This window comes from Haliaeetus leucocephalus, unplaced genomic scaffold (assembly GCF_000737465.1).
Source record: "Haliaeetus leucocephalus isolate CR32 unplaced genomic scaffold, Haliaeetus_leucocephalus-4.0 Scaffold142, whole genome shotgun sequence".
NCBI lineage: Eukaryota > Metazoa > Chordata > Aves > Accipitriformes > Accipitridae > Haliaeetus > Haliaeetus leucocephalus.
The window spans coordinates 453,800-472,953 of NW_010972578.1; the positions used below are offsets into that span (position 1 = coordinate 453,800).

Here is a 19,154-nt window from a genome sequence, read left to right on the forward strand (position 1 = left end):
TTGGGCAGTAAGATGGAGGCTGTAAAGTGTGTGACTTATTCTACAGATTTGATTCTACGTGATCCTTAAATGCATGCTATGCACAGTACTGTCAACTGATGAGTTCTTTGATTGCCATTTCACTGTATATATGGCACTCCAAAAATGTTGCAACTTTTAGTGCCAGTGTTGTCTAATAATGCAGAATCATGAAACATCTGTCCAAAACTTACTAGCCTCTGACATCTGGCTTGTCTTCACTTCATTCCACAGGGACAACTTCAGGACCTAGGAAGGATGCAGGCACGTCTCTTGTGCTGGTAGGCAGCAGCAAAGAGCTTGCAACCACAGCCACATCACCAATCCAGCATGACACTTCACGGTAAGCCACTAGGTAATCTCCGGTTTAAGATTCTGCAAACGCAACCATCACATTCTACTAGACGCAGGGAAATGGCTGAATTTCTATGATATTTCAGTTAGCACAAGCTGGATAATATAAACTAAAAACTGCCATATCCTTTTGACATTTATAATAAGCTTTAAATTGCTTGTTAGAGTAAGAAAAGCAGGAATATGCCAAGTTCTAACATTTTAATTTTACTTAGATTTTGAACAGAAAGTATTTTATGTTTCAAGTCCTGACACATTAAATGCAATTGTAAATAATTTGAATGGATGGTGTTAACCCCTGTTAGGTTTAAACCCACTCAAAGATTTTAATCCCCCTGTATTTGGCTCTCCCCCTATTTTATCAAATGGCATTTCTTTTAAAATGTTTTGTATCAGAGTTATTTTATGTTTAATGACAAGCAACAAAGTCACATTAAGTCAGCAATTCCTGATTATACTATATATCTGCACTAAATGCACTGGTAAAGCAACATCACTTCTGCTCCAATGAAGAAACAGAAAGCAGCATTGTTGTTACACGTAGAAGTCTAAAAACAACTTGCCTTCTTTAGACAATTTTATGATTCTAGCAGTAAGTGCCTAGAAAAATAGCATAGAATCCTTGCTTTTCTTTATCATATCCCACATTTTCTCATAAAGAAGATCTTTAGTCAAGCAACAAAGTAAATGCAGATTAAAGTGTGAATTTGCTGTATTTTATACCACTAGTTAGATGACTTTGTGCAGTGGGATGACAAGAATGTACGACCGTTCATAAGAAGAGTTAAATGTTTCTTGGAGAATGAGAGGGCTTGAGTCAGATTTAATCTTCTCTTGGCCCAGTGGACTAGGAAAATGTATGCTTGACATCATCCCTGTATTCTTGGCAGCAGCTGGCAGTTTATTTCTATCTTCTGAGAGAACTTGTGATGTATAATAGGTGCAAAACCACTATCAATATTGACAAATTTGTACTTCCTTGCTATGGAAACACTTCTTTTTTTTCTTCTGAAGAAAGGGATGATAATTCTGGGAGGATTTAAGAACTGAGATAGATTGGGCTCTGTTTCCCACAAGTAACTGTATGTTTAAACAAACAGAAACCACAAGATTGCCTAAGCATTTCTCTTGGAAGCAAGGGTTACCTTTGCAAGCCAGTAATATCAGATAAAGATGTGTAAAGATACTGCTTGATACTGTCTAACAGTGATAAGCTGAGATACCATTGAAGCACTGAGGAGCAGAGATAATTATTCACATCACAAAACAACTGCTCAGAAAAAGAAATTTTATTCAAGAGGATTGATGGTCCATTCTTCTCCACAGAGGGGAGTAAAATTTTTGTTGAAATATGCTGTTAGAAATCATATCAGATAAAGTGATCAGTAAAAGGAGTCTGATTAGCTGTCATCCTTAAAGGTTTATTTTACCAGTTGATGACAAATTTTGAAAAATCCTGTGTTTCTGTGGTGCTCTCTCCCACACTTCCTCGCTTTCTTTCTCTCCCTTGGTGCTGTAAGTATAATTGACCAGTTTAAGCAGCCATGTTGTGCTTTCCCTTACTCATGGCCTTCTCTAATTGAAAATGGTAAATGGACAAGTATTTCTGTGGAGAACTAAAGCTGTTCCGATCCTTCATCGAAAAAGCTGCTTGGGCAGCAGGTCAGTCTCAATTTATCCCTGAATGGTTATAAGCTTAGACTGCAGGTTTAACTAACTAAATTAATCAATACTGAGAATTATTGCTGCTTTTATGCCACTAAAGTTAGGGTTTGTCAGCATGTTCGTTATAATCTGTGATTTGGGGGGGGTTAACAGCTTAACCACAACAGTTGGCACGGGCCTGAAACTTGCAGCACAAAGCCCTAAGAGCAAATTTATTTATTCGGCAGTACGTGTAAACCTAATTACTTTTGACTATTTAAATTTATAGGACTAGATTCAACTCATGTTTGTGCCAGCTTTAACTAACACAAACCCTGGCACCCAGCAGCAGCAGCAGTGGAAAGCCTGCCAGGGAGAAGGTGTTGGAAGGCGACAGAAGCTCCCTGCCAGCGCGAGGCACCAGGGTGCTAGCGCAGCTTCTGGAGAGGGCTGGCTGGGTAAGCAGGCATGGCAGGTAGAAGATGTGTTGGCTTGATAGGCTCTCTTGGCAGGGCTTGACTGGAGGCTTCAGTGTGTTACAGCTACCTCCTGCTTGAGGAAGAATCGCTGCAGTCCTACTTTCTTCTCTCTCTCAGAATGAATCACGTCTGGGACAAGAAATAAGTGTCCCTGGAAGGTAAAGGTGTGTGCTCTGAGAGTCTTAGTGCTAGACCTGTAGAAGGACCAGACTTGCAGAATGAATGTGCACAAGGTGGTTTCAGTGGTACCTCTGGAAGAAAAATAACATTTCCTTATCTGGCATCCTGAGTTGGTCTAACAGTGGATTTGTTTGCCCATCATGCTTCAATGCATGCCTGTCACTGCTTTTCATAATATAGCCAAGCATTGCATGTTTGGTTATCCAGTGTTCTTAAGCCAAGTGCCTACACCTGCATGAGCCCCTTGTGATTATGTTCACAGCAGGTCTGGAAAGCTTTTCTACTCCATGTGCTTATTTGTCTAGACCAAAGCCGATATATTTGGAAAAAAAAAAAATCATAGGCAAGGTTGGGGCTGGGCAAATTTGGAAAAGAAGGCTTTTTCCTTACCCCTAAAGCATTGCTCTTCTGACTATCTTAAATATATACCTTTTTGGTGACCATGGACATCTTTTTCATAACTGTTGTATGCCTAGAAGAAAGGCTCTGGGTTTTGGCTGTGAGCTGGAAGGGAGCTGGAAAGGGGAGGTAGTGGCATTCGTATGCTTTCATTTCATTACTAAATGAATTTTTACATAAACTAGATCTTACCTTAGGTGTAATCAGGTACTGATTTCAGTAAAACAAGTGTGTTGCAAAACAGAAGTGAAACTGCTCTAAATGAAAGTATTAAGCTATTCTTTAAAAAAAAAAAAGCCGTAAATTGTGCCTTGTGAAAGACCATTTAATTTGATAACAGCCCTGGTACAATTGTTGGGCTCTCCCCATGCAGAAATAGTTGTAGTGTTGAGTTTAGCACAGTAAGTCCTGTAACACTGCAGATGATCAAGCACTTAAAAAGACACAAGCAAAGGTTGTTCTACTCACCATGGAAACAGATAATTCTTCTGTTACATTTTTCATTTTGGGCATCTAAGAAGTGAATTTAAGAACAGTTAGGTAAATTAAGGGATTGAGTGATAGTCTGGGATTTCAGCATTAAGCCTATGTTTTCTTGTTGCAGTTTTAAATCAGAGCTTTAATGCTAGCTGAATGCATTGTCTTGGAGTGAAGTTTCTTGTAGCCATTAAAATAAGTGATTTAGAAGTTCCTGCAATATGAATACTATATTCATGCTATATTATTATCTGTTAGACTACAGTGGCCTGTTGGAGCTTTTATAAACAGATTGTATTGTGTAAATTTGTGTTTAGGGACATGTTAAAAACAAAACTATTTACCCAATTGCCCAGCACATCTCAGGTGAATGTGTATTCAGGGACATTTAAGCAAATTAATATCTGATGTAAAATATAATGTGCAGAGTTGTATACTTAATAATGCACACTGGAATAGTCTAGAGTAGATCTGTTATGCTGAGTGTTAGGAAATACGACAGTGGTGAGATGTAAGCTTTTGCGTTACTTCTGCGGTGGTTGCCTTTCAGATCTGTGCATTTTGGGTGCTTAAATATGGTTCTGCTCTTAAGATGATACTATGAAGTTCCTTCTTCTGTAGAGCCTAAGCAGGCACTGCCAAAGAAATAGATTTTTTTTTTTTCCCCCCCTTAGGATCAGACCCCATTCAAGATTCAAAAGGAGGACAAGGAGGAGAAAACTTTCATTCCAGATCTAACTTAGGAACATTTGAAGGGATTAAAAGTGTGTTTGGAGTGGGGTGGTGAGTTAGGTTCTGAATGTGGTAGGAGATGCAAGTTTTGCCTACTCCCTGAGAAAGCCAGCAGCACAAAAAGTCCAATATAGTTCTATATGCAAGTGATAAAACCAGATGTTAGCAAATTAATCTCTCTTATTCACAGTGTAGGTTGTTAATTGTTCTCTCTGCTGGCTGTCGATATAATGTGAAATTTTCATTCCCCATTCAAGATGGAAAAAGTTGTAGCTGAAAATGTTAACATTTGCATTTTTATTTGTTGATTTATTTAAAGGACAGCCTCTCTTACAGCAATCCATCACTCAGTGACACCCCAAATATGAATAATGTATTGTAGACTTGCGGTTACAATGTGTAATAAGTGCCAGAGACAGTAGAAGAATGTTAACCATGTTGCAAATGTAATATTTATCGACTCATAGTTTATTGCTTTCGAGGTTCAATAATACTGACCATAGGACATTAATATCACTTATCTTGATTTTAGTTGGGCACCTCTGTATGTAGAAATAACCCATCTATCTCATACTTACAAATTAAATGTGAATTTTACAGCACTTTGTAAGAAGTGCATTGTAGGTCTCTTTGCTTAGTGCCCACAATTCTCCTTTTCTGCCTTCTCATTTACTTGTATCTGACATTGATCCCACTCCAATTGCCTGTCCCGAATGGTGAGAGGCTTTATTTGCTGACTGCATTATGATCTTGTGCCTCTGATGATGTTTGGACCAGGTCTTTCTTCCTGTTAAAGACCAGTATTAAAAGAAACGGTTAGATAGTTTTCTAGTGCTTCTGTCTGAAAAGACGATGGCTGAGAGGCTAAACCAGTGATAACTTCTCTTTTGGAAAGACATGCATAGCAAATCTAAATCTTCTCTCTTTTAGAGGATCATGGGTATCAGAAATAGAAGTGTTTAATTAGGTCAACAGTTGTTATAGAGATGGCATTTATTTACAGAGAAATTTTTAATCAATGACTAGAATACATTAGAGCGATTTTGGAAGATTAGGGTTTAAAATTCAGTGATTTTGAGAACCTAAATTTTCTTGATAATCTGTGTAAGAAAAAATTTGCAGTAAGGCTATACTACAGTAGCAAATCAGTCAGTAGTAATAATTCCTATTTTCAGTACTTGCTCCAGAGTTTTCCTTCAGAAACTGATACAGACTGGGCAAACACTACTCCTTACCTATGCTGTTTGGTTATGACCACTAAAAGCTTTGAAGTCTCAGGGGTGAAATGCAGATGTGAACCCAGGACTGGGATCAAAACCAAATTTAACAATGGGAGATTTCAAGCTTGTGTTGAAATCAGATTTCACCTGTGAAGCCTGGCTCTTGGGAAACTTGGAATTGGGTTCAGCCATGAAAATGATAAGCCTTGATTATATTTCGTGTTGTAGACATCAAGTAAATTTTGAAATGACTGTATTTACATTACATTTGAAATTAATGTGTTTACATTTGTATTCTGTATTTACATCTGAGGTTATCAAATTTAACACATCAGCTTCTTTTTCTTTACTGTGTGTAACAGGAACACCTATTTGTGTCAAAGCAGCCTACCTAATACCTGCTCAGCGATAACAGTTTTGGTGTGTCCATTGCTGACAATGAAAATCATATCGGGAAATTCTGACTTGCAGTGCAAAAGGATTAATGTTAATTAGCAACTGTTGGCTGTAATTGTCACCTTCATTAAAATGCAGAATTATGTATTTCTTAGTTATAAATAACCTTTCTAATTGTACTTGATGTATGCCAGTTTAATCAAAAAGTACACTTGCAAACAGGCAGATATTTGCATTAATCTAGCACTGGATCTTTGAGTCTTTTTTGATCATCTTTTATTCCAAAGTTGACTAGTTGGGGGAGGTCTATTACAGCTACATATCCTTTACACATTTTTTTATTCAGCTCTGTGGATCTGACAGGATTTTGTATTCAAATGAGGGGAAATGTCTTCTGGGAACATTCAGTGCAACAGAAAACGTGTCAGTTTTGAAGTAGTTGGCAAGGTTTCTATCATTCAGTGGTATGACAATAACTTGATTGTAGTTTGAAAGTAACAGTAAGCAAAGGAAAATAGAGTACAAATCATATTATGAAGCTGACTTAACTCTTTACGTCTGCTTCTTACCATCATTTCCATTGTTACATTAATTACTTTTTTACATTCCCCCTTCCTCATGCTTTTGCAGTTTCTCAAATATCACGTTAAATCTTAAATGAATGTTGATTCATTGGATGTGATTCCTGTTTGCGCTTGTAATCACAGCAATGAAAACTTAGTCTCAAAACATTTTTTTGAGAAAATAGTTTTTTAAAAAATATTTTCAGGTTCCTTCTGTGCTTTACTCCTTTTCAAAAAATCTGATTTGTCTGTCTTTTCTTCCTCCACTGACACTCTTGAGTGCTCTGCATTGTAGCTTTGAAACATTTTCTTGGAATTACTGTGACGACAATTTCTACAGAGCTTAGCAAATTAATACCAGTCTTGGTTCCTCTCTTCATGGTTCTCTAAGGAACTGTTCTGCATGACTCTATTCCTAGCACTGTAGTCACTTCTCTGCTGCTTCTCCTTCAGAGGAGTTTCAGGGTGTTCAGATTTGGGTTTGGTTTTTTTTTTTTGAGACAGGGTGAATTGATTAATAATATATGCAGAATAATCACAACTTACTTTAAGAAGCCATTATCCCAAAAGATGGCTCTGTCATACTTCCACCATGTTGCTTATGTGTTAATATATTCAAGTTTTTCTCTCTTCTTCACCTGCCTGGACTTTTCAGGCTGTCAACTCTTCAGGGTGGGATCCTGGCACAGTACATCTCCGTGCTTGGTTAGTCCATATAATAATGATTAACTGTGATGCTAGTATAGTTAGGGTGGAATTCATCTTGCTTATCTTGAGACAACTGAGCTACTTACCCTCAGCTCCTTTTGTAGTCGATGACTTATTTTAGGATCAGCTAAATCACCATTTGGTGATACCTGTTGTTCTGTGGGCTGTAAAATAAGCCTGGAGTAACGTGCACTGACACCTTATCCCTCTTGTAATGAATATGTGGAACTAAAAATAAGTTGTTTGTCATTCATATTTTGATTATGGATTGGGGGCAAATGCAGGGTTAACCTGTGTGCTGCATGGTCAGTGCCTTGATTATTAACAGTTTTAATGCTTGCGTTGTAAATCAAAGGGCTTAGGTACCGAACGCTCTGGGAGAGGGAGTAGATACGTATGATTGTGAACATAGAGCATTTCCTCAGCAGAATGTGAGCTTGTGATGTGGTAACGTGTTTAATGAAATTGTGGTGATGGAAGGCTGGGAAGGATGGAAGTTTGACTGCTTTGGAGAATCGTTTTTAGAAGTGACATGAAGTGGTGACACCCTGTAACTCAAACATAGGTGACCAGGATACTACAGTGTTTCTGAGGTCTGAGCAGCCTTGCACCAGTCACGTCCCATCTCTGCTAGTCAAACATACTGTACATCAGGGGATGGTCTCAGCAGACAGACACAGCTCTGTCTTCTCAATTATATCCAGCTGATGAGTTGCCTACTTACAAAAGAAATTCTTGCCTCTCTGTCACTTAAGGACATTAACCAGCACTTTATACTATTTGATTTGCCCCATTTCCAGTTTTTAATGTATTTTTTTTTCCTTCATGGTATTCTAATTCGCCATCTCAGTAAAGATGTCCAGCTTTTGTTTTTGCTACCATGAATAGCATAGTATCAGCAGCCAATGTCGTCTCATTATTTGTCCTTTCTGTAGGCCACTTATGAATGCATTAAGGAGTTCAGGCCCTAACAGATTTCTGTGAGGCTCCACTGGTGACCTCCCTGGCTACTTTACAGCAGACCAATTTTAATGTCTTCTCTTTATTTCCTGCCTTTTAACCAGTTATCTGTCCATTAATGGATTTTCCTCTTAGTTTATGGCAACTTTTAAGTCTTTGGTGATAGATTTGCTGGAAAGTTTTTGGAACTCCAGATAGACTATATAGACTGTATTTTCCTTTTTCAGATGCATAATAATTCTACAAATCTCGTAGAGGTCCCTAGTGAATTAAGGCTTAATATAAAGACTTTGCCAATATGTCAAGTTTATCGATTCTTTATTATAGTTTCTATCAATCTTCTTGTTCTAAACATCAGACCTCTTCATTTGTAGGGTTCTGCATCATTCCAGATCACTTTAAAAAAACCCATTTGCCCCAGAACTGAGGCAGTTTTAGGCAATTAGTTATGTGCTACAGTTAATAATACTCCACCTATTTCATACCTGAGCTCCTTCAGAAATTTGAGTGAGTACCAGCTGATCCCAGCAATTTGTTATTGTTCATGCATGTTGATGTGTTCTGTAATGTATTTATATGCGACTTCAACTTGAGACAGGTCTTCTACCATGTTCTCTGTGGCTTCAGAAACTTCCTAAGTTCCTGCATGGTGAATATATGTCAGCTCATTGAGCTTTTCTGCTATGGCCTTATCATCCTTACGTGCTCCTTTATAACTTTATCTCCTCTTGGCTTTCACAGATACTCAGACTTCCTACTTTTTATATATTTAAAGTGGGATTTGTTATTAGACCTTACGCTTTTAACAGGATAACCCTTAGTCTTTGGCTAGAATTTATTGTGGGGTTTGGTTTTGTCGGGGTTTTTTTTGGTTGTGGTTGGTTTTTTGTTTTGTTTTGTGGGTTTTTTTCTTAAACTATCTTTGCTGTTTTCTTCATTTGGACCTGACTGGACATAACTGTCTCCTCTACTGTTCCACTTAACTGGTATGACTCCATCCTTCTGAAGTCTTTTTCCATAGGTTGTATGTCCTTTTTTGGAGCTCTGGTATGACCATTAGACAAATGTGAGCCATTTGCAAACAATTTTACCCTTTTAACTGCCCCTTTTAAAATTTTTTTAACAAACTTTTCCATTTTTATGTTGTTTTCACTTCTGAAGTGAAAGACTGCTGTAGTGAGTTTTTGCTCCATAGACATGTTGAATCTAAGAAATGTGTGTTGTTCCTCTTTGGTCGTCACATCTGAGCAGTGCAATGGACTGCTCCCGGATGTGATATTTTGTGGAATGAACAACACAACAGACTAGGACTTTTCAGCTTGGAAAAGAGGTGGCTAAGTTTAGGATACTATTAAAAGTTCATAAAATCAGAAGTGACATGCAGAACATGAGTAGGGAACTTTATTGTCTTGTCTACTGAAGAAGCTGGTGGTCATGAGAGAGAATTGTGAGATGGTACATTCAGAGCGTGCAACATTTAGATAGAGACCAGAGGTCCGGTTAGCTGATATCCTGACTTCTTATTGTTATTATGTTCTTAACTCCACATACTCCAAGATTGTCATTGTAGTTTTCGCTAACTTGTACAGCATTTTAGATAAAGTAATCCATAATATATGGATTATAATAATGATTTTTAAATAACTACGTTTGTCTCTTCATGTCCTTGTTAAGACATTTCTGATGTGAAAAACCACAGAATCTGGGTTTAAGTCTCAATCTCATAATGTTGCATATCTGGAATTAGTTCAATAGTAACAGAACATTCGGGCCCTGATTTTTCCTGGGTAGGGGAACGAAATAACCAAGGTATCTTCCACAGTTGGGTAGGGAAAGTCACGGCAGTGTTTCAGTGAAAAGAATATTGTACTGTCAAATACGTTTTTGTTTTGTTAGTCTTTCCAGCATTACTTTTGGGAACCCTGAATCATGTAACATACCTTCTAGATTTCTGATACAGGTTTGAAGGAAACAAAGAGGTGATGGTGTAGTCCCTAGTTACAGATCTTTGTTCAAGCTGAGTGCACCAATTTTTACTGTAGATGTGACTTTTTTCTCTTCCTAGACCAGATTTCCTTTTCAAAAACCCATGCTGTTGAACATTCTTAAGTTTGGCTTTGTGATGGGCTGTGACTAGAGCACTAAAGTTATCTCCTCAACATTTAGATAATCTTAAAGGAAAACAGTATCTTGGGTTTTTTTCACCATTTATTTTATTGTAGATACTGATTATTTTTAGCATTTAAATTTCTCAGTGAAATGTGCTTCTAGCTCCCAGGTAATTTGGGGTCATGCATGATAATTTTGATCTGTTCTGTGTTGTTTATGAGGTGGTACTTCATTTATGGCTCTCGGGGGGGGGGAGTGGGGGAGGAAAAAAAAGTTAAATTACTTCCTTTAGTCTGAATGTGTTCGGAGGGAAATAATTTGAAAATGTAATGAAAAATTAAATCTTTTTCTGAAAATAATATTGTATCTTTGTTTTCTGCTCTGTACAAAGTTAGTTCTGTCTGTTTTAGTAGTGGTGCCTTAAGTGTTCTTTTGCTCCTTTGGTTCTTCCCACCCCATAAGTTTTAAAGGGTTTTGTTTTGATACATACAGCTGGACAACATGGCGAAAAAGATCTAGTTGAAGATATCCCTGCTTATTGCAGGGGGTTGGACTAGATGACCTTTAAAGGTCTCTTCCAACCCAAACTATTCTATGATTCTATGAAAAAATTGCTTTTAAAGTTCTTTTTTCTGTAAAAAACAACCAAAACCGTTCTAGAGTACTAATATATAATTTATGTATTTAAAATCTTTTAAAGGAGATTCTTAAAGCCTCTAATGCCATTTGTACTTTTAACTTTCATTTTTGCTTCATCTGCATTGAGTCATCTTTTAGTACTTAAAACAGAAATTGAGTTTATTGAAACATTTCAGTTCTGATTATTTTTTAATAAAGATGAAGAAGTCTAACCTAATGAAATCACTGCAATGAAATGAGAAAAATTTTAAAAAATTAATCAGCTGAAGACTTGAAGATTTTATTAAGTTACATTTGGCTGTATGTTTCTCTGTGTGTACTGTCTTGGATCAGTAGGGTGAGAAACATGCCTTGTAAGGAACAACCTTTGCACTGTTAGACTGACTTTTTCTGTTATATTTTCAGAAGGGTTACCAGAAATATATTACCAATAGTTCTTGTGTTTGTTAACTTCTGTGCCTGTGATCACGAAACTGTGGTTTGAGATGAGCAGTAGTACTGCATTCAGATTTTCCATCCCCGCCCTGTAGTTCAGACCTATAAATGTATTTGGTAGAATGCATGCATGTCTGTCAGTCCATCAGGTATCTGTGAAACATCATAATGTACAAGCAGCTTTATGATTTATGAGTTTGCAGACTTTTTCATACTCTTAGAAATAAAATGCTTCCTGTTCCTTGCAGATTATTTCATAATTCAGTGTTGCACAGTGCAGGTATATTTGTAGTATAAAGGGTGCTGTTTGTAACTTGCTTTGCAAGACTCAAGTCTGATATGGCATGTTCTTGTGATAGTGTCTGTGCCCCTGTATGTGGATCTGCCCAGAATTTCTCAAGCTCCACTCTTGTTCCAATGACCTTGTCCTTGCTGAGGAGCCTGTGTTCTTCCAGCACTGCCTTTTCTTTTTACTGTAACAGGTGAAGCAATTCCTAGAAGGACTTTAACAGTGCTCCAGCTGCTGCTCCTCCCAGCTTCTGCTTGACTCTGTTAATTGCTCTGTGCATCCCTGTTCTTATCCATATGCTTGGAATTTGGAACCTGCATATCGTAGCTAACAAACCGATCTAATAAAAGAGATGTCCTCTCCCTACCCCTTCCTTGCCAGGTTCAAATCTCTTTCAATCTTCTTTTTCCTATCTCCTAATGGCATCTCAGCATCTAGATTTCTAGATGTGAAAGAAAAGTCTGCTTTCTTAACTCAGCCTGCAGTGACAGCTAGATATTACTGTGATGAGCATCTTAAGGAATGTCTAGATCACTAGAATGTATAGGCCTATTGTAATTATCCATACAATTTTCTTGCTTTAGGTCCTTCTGTTTTGTTACGAACTTCTTAGTAGGAGACTATTTCTACCAGTGCACAAACCGTAACATCACATGACATTGACTTTACTCAAACCAGAAGATTTTTGTGCCAAGGTTGTAACATTGTATCATTACTTCATTGTATCTGTGTGAAAATGTTAATTTCACGCGCTGCGGACTTCGCTCGTTCTGTGCACTCTGCTGGTGTTGTTGCATAGAAGGGTAAGTCCCTGGGTCGCATTCATTTTGTAGTGTGGGTTTTGGTTTTTTTTTAAGTAAGAGTTCTGTTTCCTTTGAGAGATCTTGCTGTAAAGTTAGCTAGGGATTTCTGCCAGAAAAATATTTGCAAGCTTAAAGTGAAGACATTAAAATATTTTTACTAAGTTTCTTATAGTGTGGCTATGACCATCTTATTCAAAAAGAAAAAAAAGGTGCATGGGGCTGTGTGCTACACTATGATACGTTTGTACATGAATAAATGCAAGTAATTTGGTAAAGTATGTGGGGAAAAGGGAAACCCTTGTTTAAGTATGTCATCAGGTTTCCCATACATCGTGGTTTTAATGAGTTGCAAACCTTCCTGGGCAGAAGGCCTTGGCTAATGTTTGGATTGGTTTATGGAGCTTCCTGGTTTGCAGGCATTGGCATTTTAAGCTTCCCCAGATGCACCATGCCTGTACTGTATGGGTAACTCAGAGTCAGGTCCTTGCTGGTCAGTCCTTGCCCTTTTGTCATATGCTGTCTGTGAGGTTTAATGTGTTGATGAAGAGAAATAACCCACTATGAAGTCACAGAATAGCTGAGGTTGAAAGGCACCTCTGGAGATCATCTATTCCAAGCCCCTGCCCAGAGCAGGGTCAGCTAGAGCAGGCTGCTCAGGACTGTGTTGGGTTGGGTTTTGAATATCTCCAAGGATGGAGACTCCACAATCTCTCTGGGCAACCTGTGCCAGTGTTCAACCACCTACATCGTAAGAAAGCTTTTTTTTTTACTTCCATTTGAATGGAATTTATTCTATTTCAGTTTGTGCCCATTACCTCTTGTCATTTCACTGGGCACCACTGAAAAGAGCCTGACTCCATCTTCTTTCCCCCCTAATCAAGTTTTTATACACATGGATAAGATCACCCTGAGCTGCCTTTGCTTCAGGCTGAACAGTCCCAGCTGTCAGATTTTCCTTGCATGTCAGATACTTCAATTCCTTAATCATCTTCATTGCCCTTCACTGGACTCCCTTGAGCATGTCCATGTCTCTGTTGTACTGGAGAATCCAGCACTGGACACAGCACTCAGCTGTGTCCCACCAGGGCTGAGTTGAGAGGAAGGATCACCTCCCTCGACCTGCTGGCACTGTTGGCCTTTGCTGGCTTCTGTTCAATTTTTTTGTTTGCCAGGACAGCAAGTGTCCAGATCCTTCTCTGCAAAGCTGCTTTCCGGCCAGGCAAACCTAGCATGTGCTGGTACCTGGGGTTATTCCTCCCCAAGTGCAGGGTTCTACATTTCCCATTGTTGAATGTTGTAAGATTCTTGTGGGCCCATTTTTCCTGCCTGTTGAGGTCCCTCTCTGTACACTTTCTGGCTCCTCCCAGCCTAGAATATATTCAGAAAAATATGGCAATGAGAGACTTAGCATCTGTCTCTTGAGCCATTAAATGCCCTGCCTTATTTTGTAGCATATCAATGACCTTATGTAGTTTCTAACAGAAACATGGACTGTCCACAGGTGTATGGTTATCGAAAAGTAATCCTGCAGAGCCCGAGATCGTCTTTGCTAGTTACTGCTGGGAATGAACAAACTAAAATTTCACTTCCCTGCCCATCTGTTCAGCAACCAAAAGTAGGTAATTTATCTCAGTGGGACACCTACCACCTGTGTAAAGTTTTTGAAAGAGGTTGTTAGTGTGCAATGACTATAGCCAAGGGACACCAGGCCTGAGTGCCTTGTACTCCGTCCTTTACTGCTGTTTTTTTCTGTAGGGTGCCTTCTAACTTGGTACTTGCACAGCATCAAGCCTATTCAGTGCCTGTGTCCCTATGAAGCTTACAACGACTCTACTGCTTTGCCACACGGCATGCTCTTGTGCCAACTGCGTGCCACTCCTTGCCAGCAGTCGCCCCTCTTTGACGTGCTAAACCAGGCACCAACACGCTGTATTTTTTACAGCTACTGTTTTATCTCAGTGGCTTGTTGTGAATTATGTATCTTCATCTTTGATGTATGAAATCTCAGCTGATTTAAAGATTACCCCAGAGAGTTCAGCACACCTGGAAATGAATGGAGCAATGGATAGTCCCAGCCCTTCCACAGCAAGTGCCGAATAGGAAGTTTTACAGCAGTTGGGTACTGGAATACAATTTTTATGAGAACATTGTTTCTTCACGTATGGTCTGCACCCAGGCAATCAATACATTGGGATGCCAAGTATTTGAGCTCAGTTGCAGCATTTGTTCTCAGGCAAATTGGCGTGAATAAGTTTAAATAAAGAGATGGTGAATAGGGAGATCACGGGCTCTTCTGTTAAGGGGTAGGTACCAAGGATTTCACTAGGTAAGGTACCTGAAGTTGTGTGCGCCTCTCACTGAGGGGTGAGTAGAACAGAGAAAGTGAATGCAAATCTGGCTGAAAAGCAGTTGCTATGTGATGTGAGGCTTCTGAGTACATTATGAAGGAAAAAGAAGCAACTGAGCATAAACTGCTTGTATAATGTCAGCAAGATACAGAATCCCAAGGCATATAAAGCTTAAGCGCTCTATCCTATGAAGCATACTTCAGTTTCTTCAGTGGGTGTTGTGGTCACTCTGCTCCCTGCAGAAATTAGACTTTAGGCAACTGCAAGATCCTATTCACCTCTCTTATGCTAGCATAGCTGGGATAAAAGATGATGCCAGTTACTATGTCATTAGCATTAACTAAGTGATACCAATTAAAAGCTGAGAGCAACAAGCAGAGCTCAAGTTTGTGGTGCAGTCTGGCCAGAAAAATGGGCTTTTTGCCAGGCAAAGTACGTCCATTCTCTGTATTTTGACTGTTACTATATCTTAAGTATAAATTCCTTGTCATTTCTAGGCAGTTTCAACCTATTAGCTACCCACCACATCATCCTGTAAAACTTCCTTTTCTGTCCTAACTCTCCCGATACAATCCCAGCTCATGAACAGAGAACAGCAAAACATTGTTTTTTTCCTAATATATGTTCTTTTTAAAGTCAAGCATCTGACTGAACGCTTTCTTCTCATGACTTGGTTACTTCTTCCCTTTCTCTTTTTCTCCCTGTTCCCTGCCAAGGGATGGCTAGCACAAGCACAGGGGCTATCATCATGACCTTGCTGTTCCAAGGATCAGGAGCTGGGAGATGTTTGCATTTACCTCTGGAGTGCAATTCTGACTGATGGGTTCTTACCAGGTTTGCCAAGTCCATCCATCCAATTGTCTCTTTCTGTTTCGAAGACCAAGCAACTATAAAGTTGAAACTGTGTTGTATTTTTGGAATCTGAAATTTCAGACAATGCATTTATGAATTATTTATGGGGAATGTGTTTTCAGTAATGTGCAGCATAAAATGGAATGAATGCGTATCCATACTTGCCCTGAACTCTCCAAAGTGCATGCTAATAAACAGAATGATAACCTAACATCACTTTTGCCCTGTAAGATTTGCAGTGCAAGCACTTTTTTATGTGGTTTAATTCAAGTCAGTTTGTCAACTTAAAGCTCTAGTGTTTTGTTTTAAAGTACAACTTGGTGAGTGATTTTCTATTGCTTAAAGAAATCTAGCTGCTTTTTCCCCGTATTTCAACCAGAGTTAGTGTCTGTAAATTTTTCTCATCATGCTGGCATAGAGCCATGCTAAATTATGCTTTAATTCACAATTAGAAGGAAGTGGCAACTGTGCAGAGCAGCAAACCTTTCATTTAAAATGGCCATTATACAAGATCATGATTCTACAGAATGATTAAGATATTGAAGAATAATTAAGATAACTTTAGGGTTTTGGCCATTTAGAAGTGCTGGGCTTATGTAATTTTTTTTAAACCTCCCCGAAACAGCTTTTTTTGTAATGAGAGTAATACAGGACTCTATATTATCACAACTTGGTGTTTACTGGTATCTGAATTGTCTACTGGTAACTTGTTTTCACTGATACAGCTGACAGGGCACAGATAATTAAGAAACAGAAGAATTTGAGTGCTATATTTGGCTATTAAACACTCCATGCCACAGCAGAAGAAATTAAGCTGACAACCAGGAGCAGAAGGATCGTACAGATCCAAAGGAAGAGCTGGTATTTAGGTACAGCAATTGACTGTATGTAAAATATTTCACCAGGATAGGAAAAGAAAAAAAAAAAAGAAAAGAAAAAGGTAAAATAAATAATTTCCAAGCATTCACTGAGGCATCTCATTTCCAGGGTGTACAATAGTGAGCTTGCAATACTTATTCACCCCAACACAACAAATGGTAGTATGCAGGGAAGAAATCCAGCCCCAGTGAAACAGTGGCAGAACTTCCATTGGCTTCCGTAGGGTCACAATTCCACCCCTATATATACTTAAAACTACTGTAGTCTGATTTTGCTCCTCTGATCAATGAGGTTTTAAATCTTGCAGAGCTAGTAGCAGTTCTTGCCACAATGGTTAGAAAGTCAATGAAAGCTCACAGTTCAGTAACTAAATGACAAGGTAAGAAACTTTGGAATCATAAAATGGTTATAAGTGCTTGACCTAAAACTATGCAGATCTCCCAGTGACTGTACAATTGAAGCAAAAAGTTGATTTATTATCTGGCAGGCTGGGAATTTGGACTGAGCTTGTACAAAGAGACAGATTGCTAATCCATGTAAATAGTGATGGCTTTGCAAGCTGTATGTGGTGGGGTTTTTTCCCCTTAAGCTACCATGTTCCTTAAAAATGTTTTGTACATATTTAGTACCCGCAAAGTTCAGGCAGTGTACAGGGTGTAAGGTAGTCCCAGATTTGCCAAAAGCACACTAGGAAAAAGAGGTAACATGGAAAAGAAATCAAAACTAAGGGGCAACACTGAAACCAGCAGAGAGGAGGTGCAGAATTGCAGTGTGACTTACATATGCAACGCTTTATCAGAGGCTTTAGTACATTGTAAAAGCAAAAGACAATTTTAAAGGTGATTCATTGAATTAGAGTTTGCTTCGAGGGGAAAGATGCTTGGGGACAAACTTGTAAGAGCAAAAAAATCAAGAAGAAAGGCTGTTAAGGCGGGAGAAGTAGGGGGATGAGGTATGGCAGAAAAGATGATAACAGCTTAGTTTTGGCCCAGAACAATAAAGGGTGAAGATCTTGCTGAAGATACGCTGTGATGACAGAGTGCTTAAAGGGAATAAAAGCTAAGCATGCTCTGAAGTGCAAAGTTATTATGTAATATCACAGCAGAATCAGGGCTCCAGGTGCTGTACGTATACTGAAGTTCATTTTCTGATCTGAAGAGCTTTCAGACTTGATGAGACAGAAATGGGTGTGGGAGGGGAGAGGACAATACAAACAGAGTGATTGCAGAGGTGGTTGTTAAACTCCATGGTAGTTCCATGGTTCTGTAATTTCTTTCTTGTATACTAAAACTTCACTCTAAGTTTTTCTTCTGTCGCTAGCAGATCTGATTTAAAAGGTTTCTTTACTTCCCAGCACTCGTCTTTTTTCATCCTCCCCCTTCCAGAATTATTACAGCCTCAGTTATGCCAATTCAGCTGCCTGCAGACATACCTTAAAGGACACAATCTGGGGCTTTTTTTGTTGTTTTTTAGCTACTGAAAGCACACAGAGACAAAAACAATGAAGAAGCCCTTTCAGTTGTATTTGACAGCTTGGTAACATGGCAGCAGGGTCTGAGCGAAAGTCCGATGAGGAAATAATAGAAAAGGCTGAGTTACCAGGAGCAAAGAGGTAGGCTAACTGAGGATTGGGAGTATTGAGATGGGAGTATGGAAAGGTGAGGAAAGCAGATGTTGGTCTCTGACTACTGGGTAAGTGAAAATGGCCTGTTTGTGTAGCAAGGAGGAATGAGAACAGCTGTAACTGTTATTTCAGTAATGACAGCCAGTTGGATGCTATCATAGGTGAAGCCAGGGTGAAAACTGAGGAAGAAAAGTCTCTTATCAGCCCTGCCTTAGGGCACAACTTTTTTGAGATGCTGTTGCTGGATCTGGTGTCCTTTAGTGCACTGGCTCTGCTTGGTATGCAAAAGGTCAGGGGCAAAGCAGCAGTGCTCAGTCCCTTTCAAGACCAAGTCTTGTTTAGCTCTTTACTACTGTTTATCATACTGGGGAGGGAGAGTTGTCCCATAACACTGCCAAGCACAGCTCATTTCAGTTAGCAAAGATGTGATGTTCTTACTCAATTCTGCTGCTTCTCTCCAAATTCTCCTATGCAAAGGCTGTAATCTCTGATGTCATTTTCCACAAGATTTAGTGATAATTGTTAGTAACCCCAGAAAACGAGGCATTTTGTTCATTGGTGTTGTAGGTCTTGCAGTATAGAGGGTTGTGTTGCAGTGCAGTGTATCAATACATACATGAGAGAGGGACCCGCGGAGCGATGAAGCGCCAGCAAAAAGGCAGTTGTCATCTGAGTCGGCACAGACAAGTGTTGCATGAGTGCTGGAGGGAGCTGATCTCCTCTCTGCTTCTGTGTAACACCACTAGGGGAATATGGTGCTCATTTCTGGGTGATTGCTTACTGGAAAGATATTGTCAAAGATCAGAAGAGAGTGGCAAAATCTGTTGCTATGCTAGAGGTATTGATTTATGAAAGAAGATTAAAATATGTGTGGCTCAGATAAATGTTGACTGAGACTGGAGCAGAAGGGAGAAATGTAATATTGTTCAAATACCTAAGGAGTATTTGCACCAAAAAAGGAGATGGATTTCTCAGTACCGTGCCAGATCTTCAGCTATAACTAATAGCATGAAGCTGGGAGAAAGAAAATCCTCTTTGTTTATTTC

At 39.0% G+C, this 19,154-nt stretch overlaps 1 protein-coding gene across 1 annotated transcript in view; it reads left to right on the forward strand.

Moving 5' to 3' along the window:
- KIAA1328 (KIAA1328 ortholog) overlaps window positions 1–3,358 on the forward strand; it is a 160,219-nt gene extending 156,861 nt beyond the window's left edge. The window contains exon 10 of the mRNA XM_010561111.1: window positions 253–3,358. Coding sequence (XP_010559413.1) covers window positions 253–365 — 113 coding nt within the window. The 3' untranslated portion in view covers window positions 366–3,358. The remainder of the gene's footprint in view (window positions 1–252) is intronic.
- The last annotated feature ends 15,796 nt before the right edge of the window (window positions 3,359–19,154 follow it).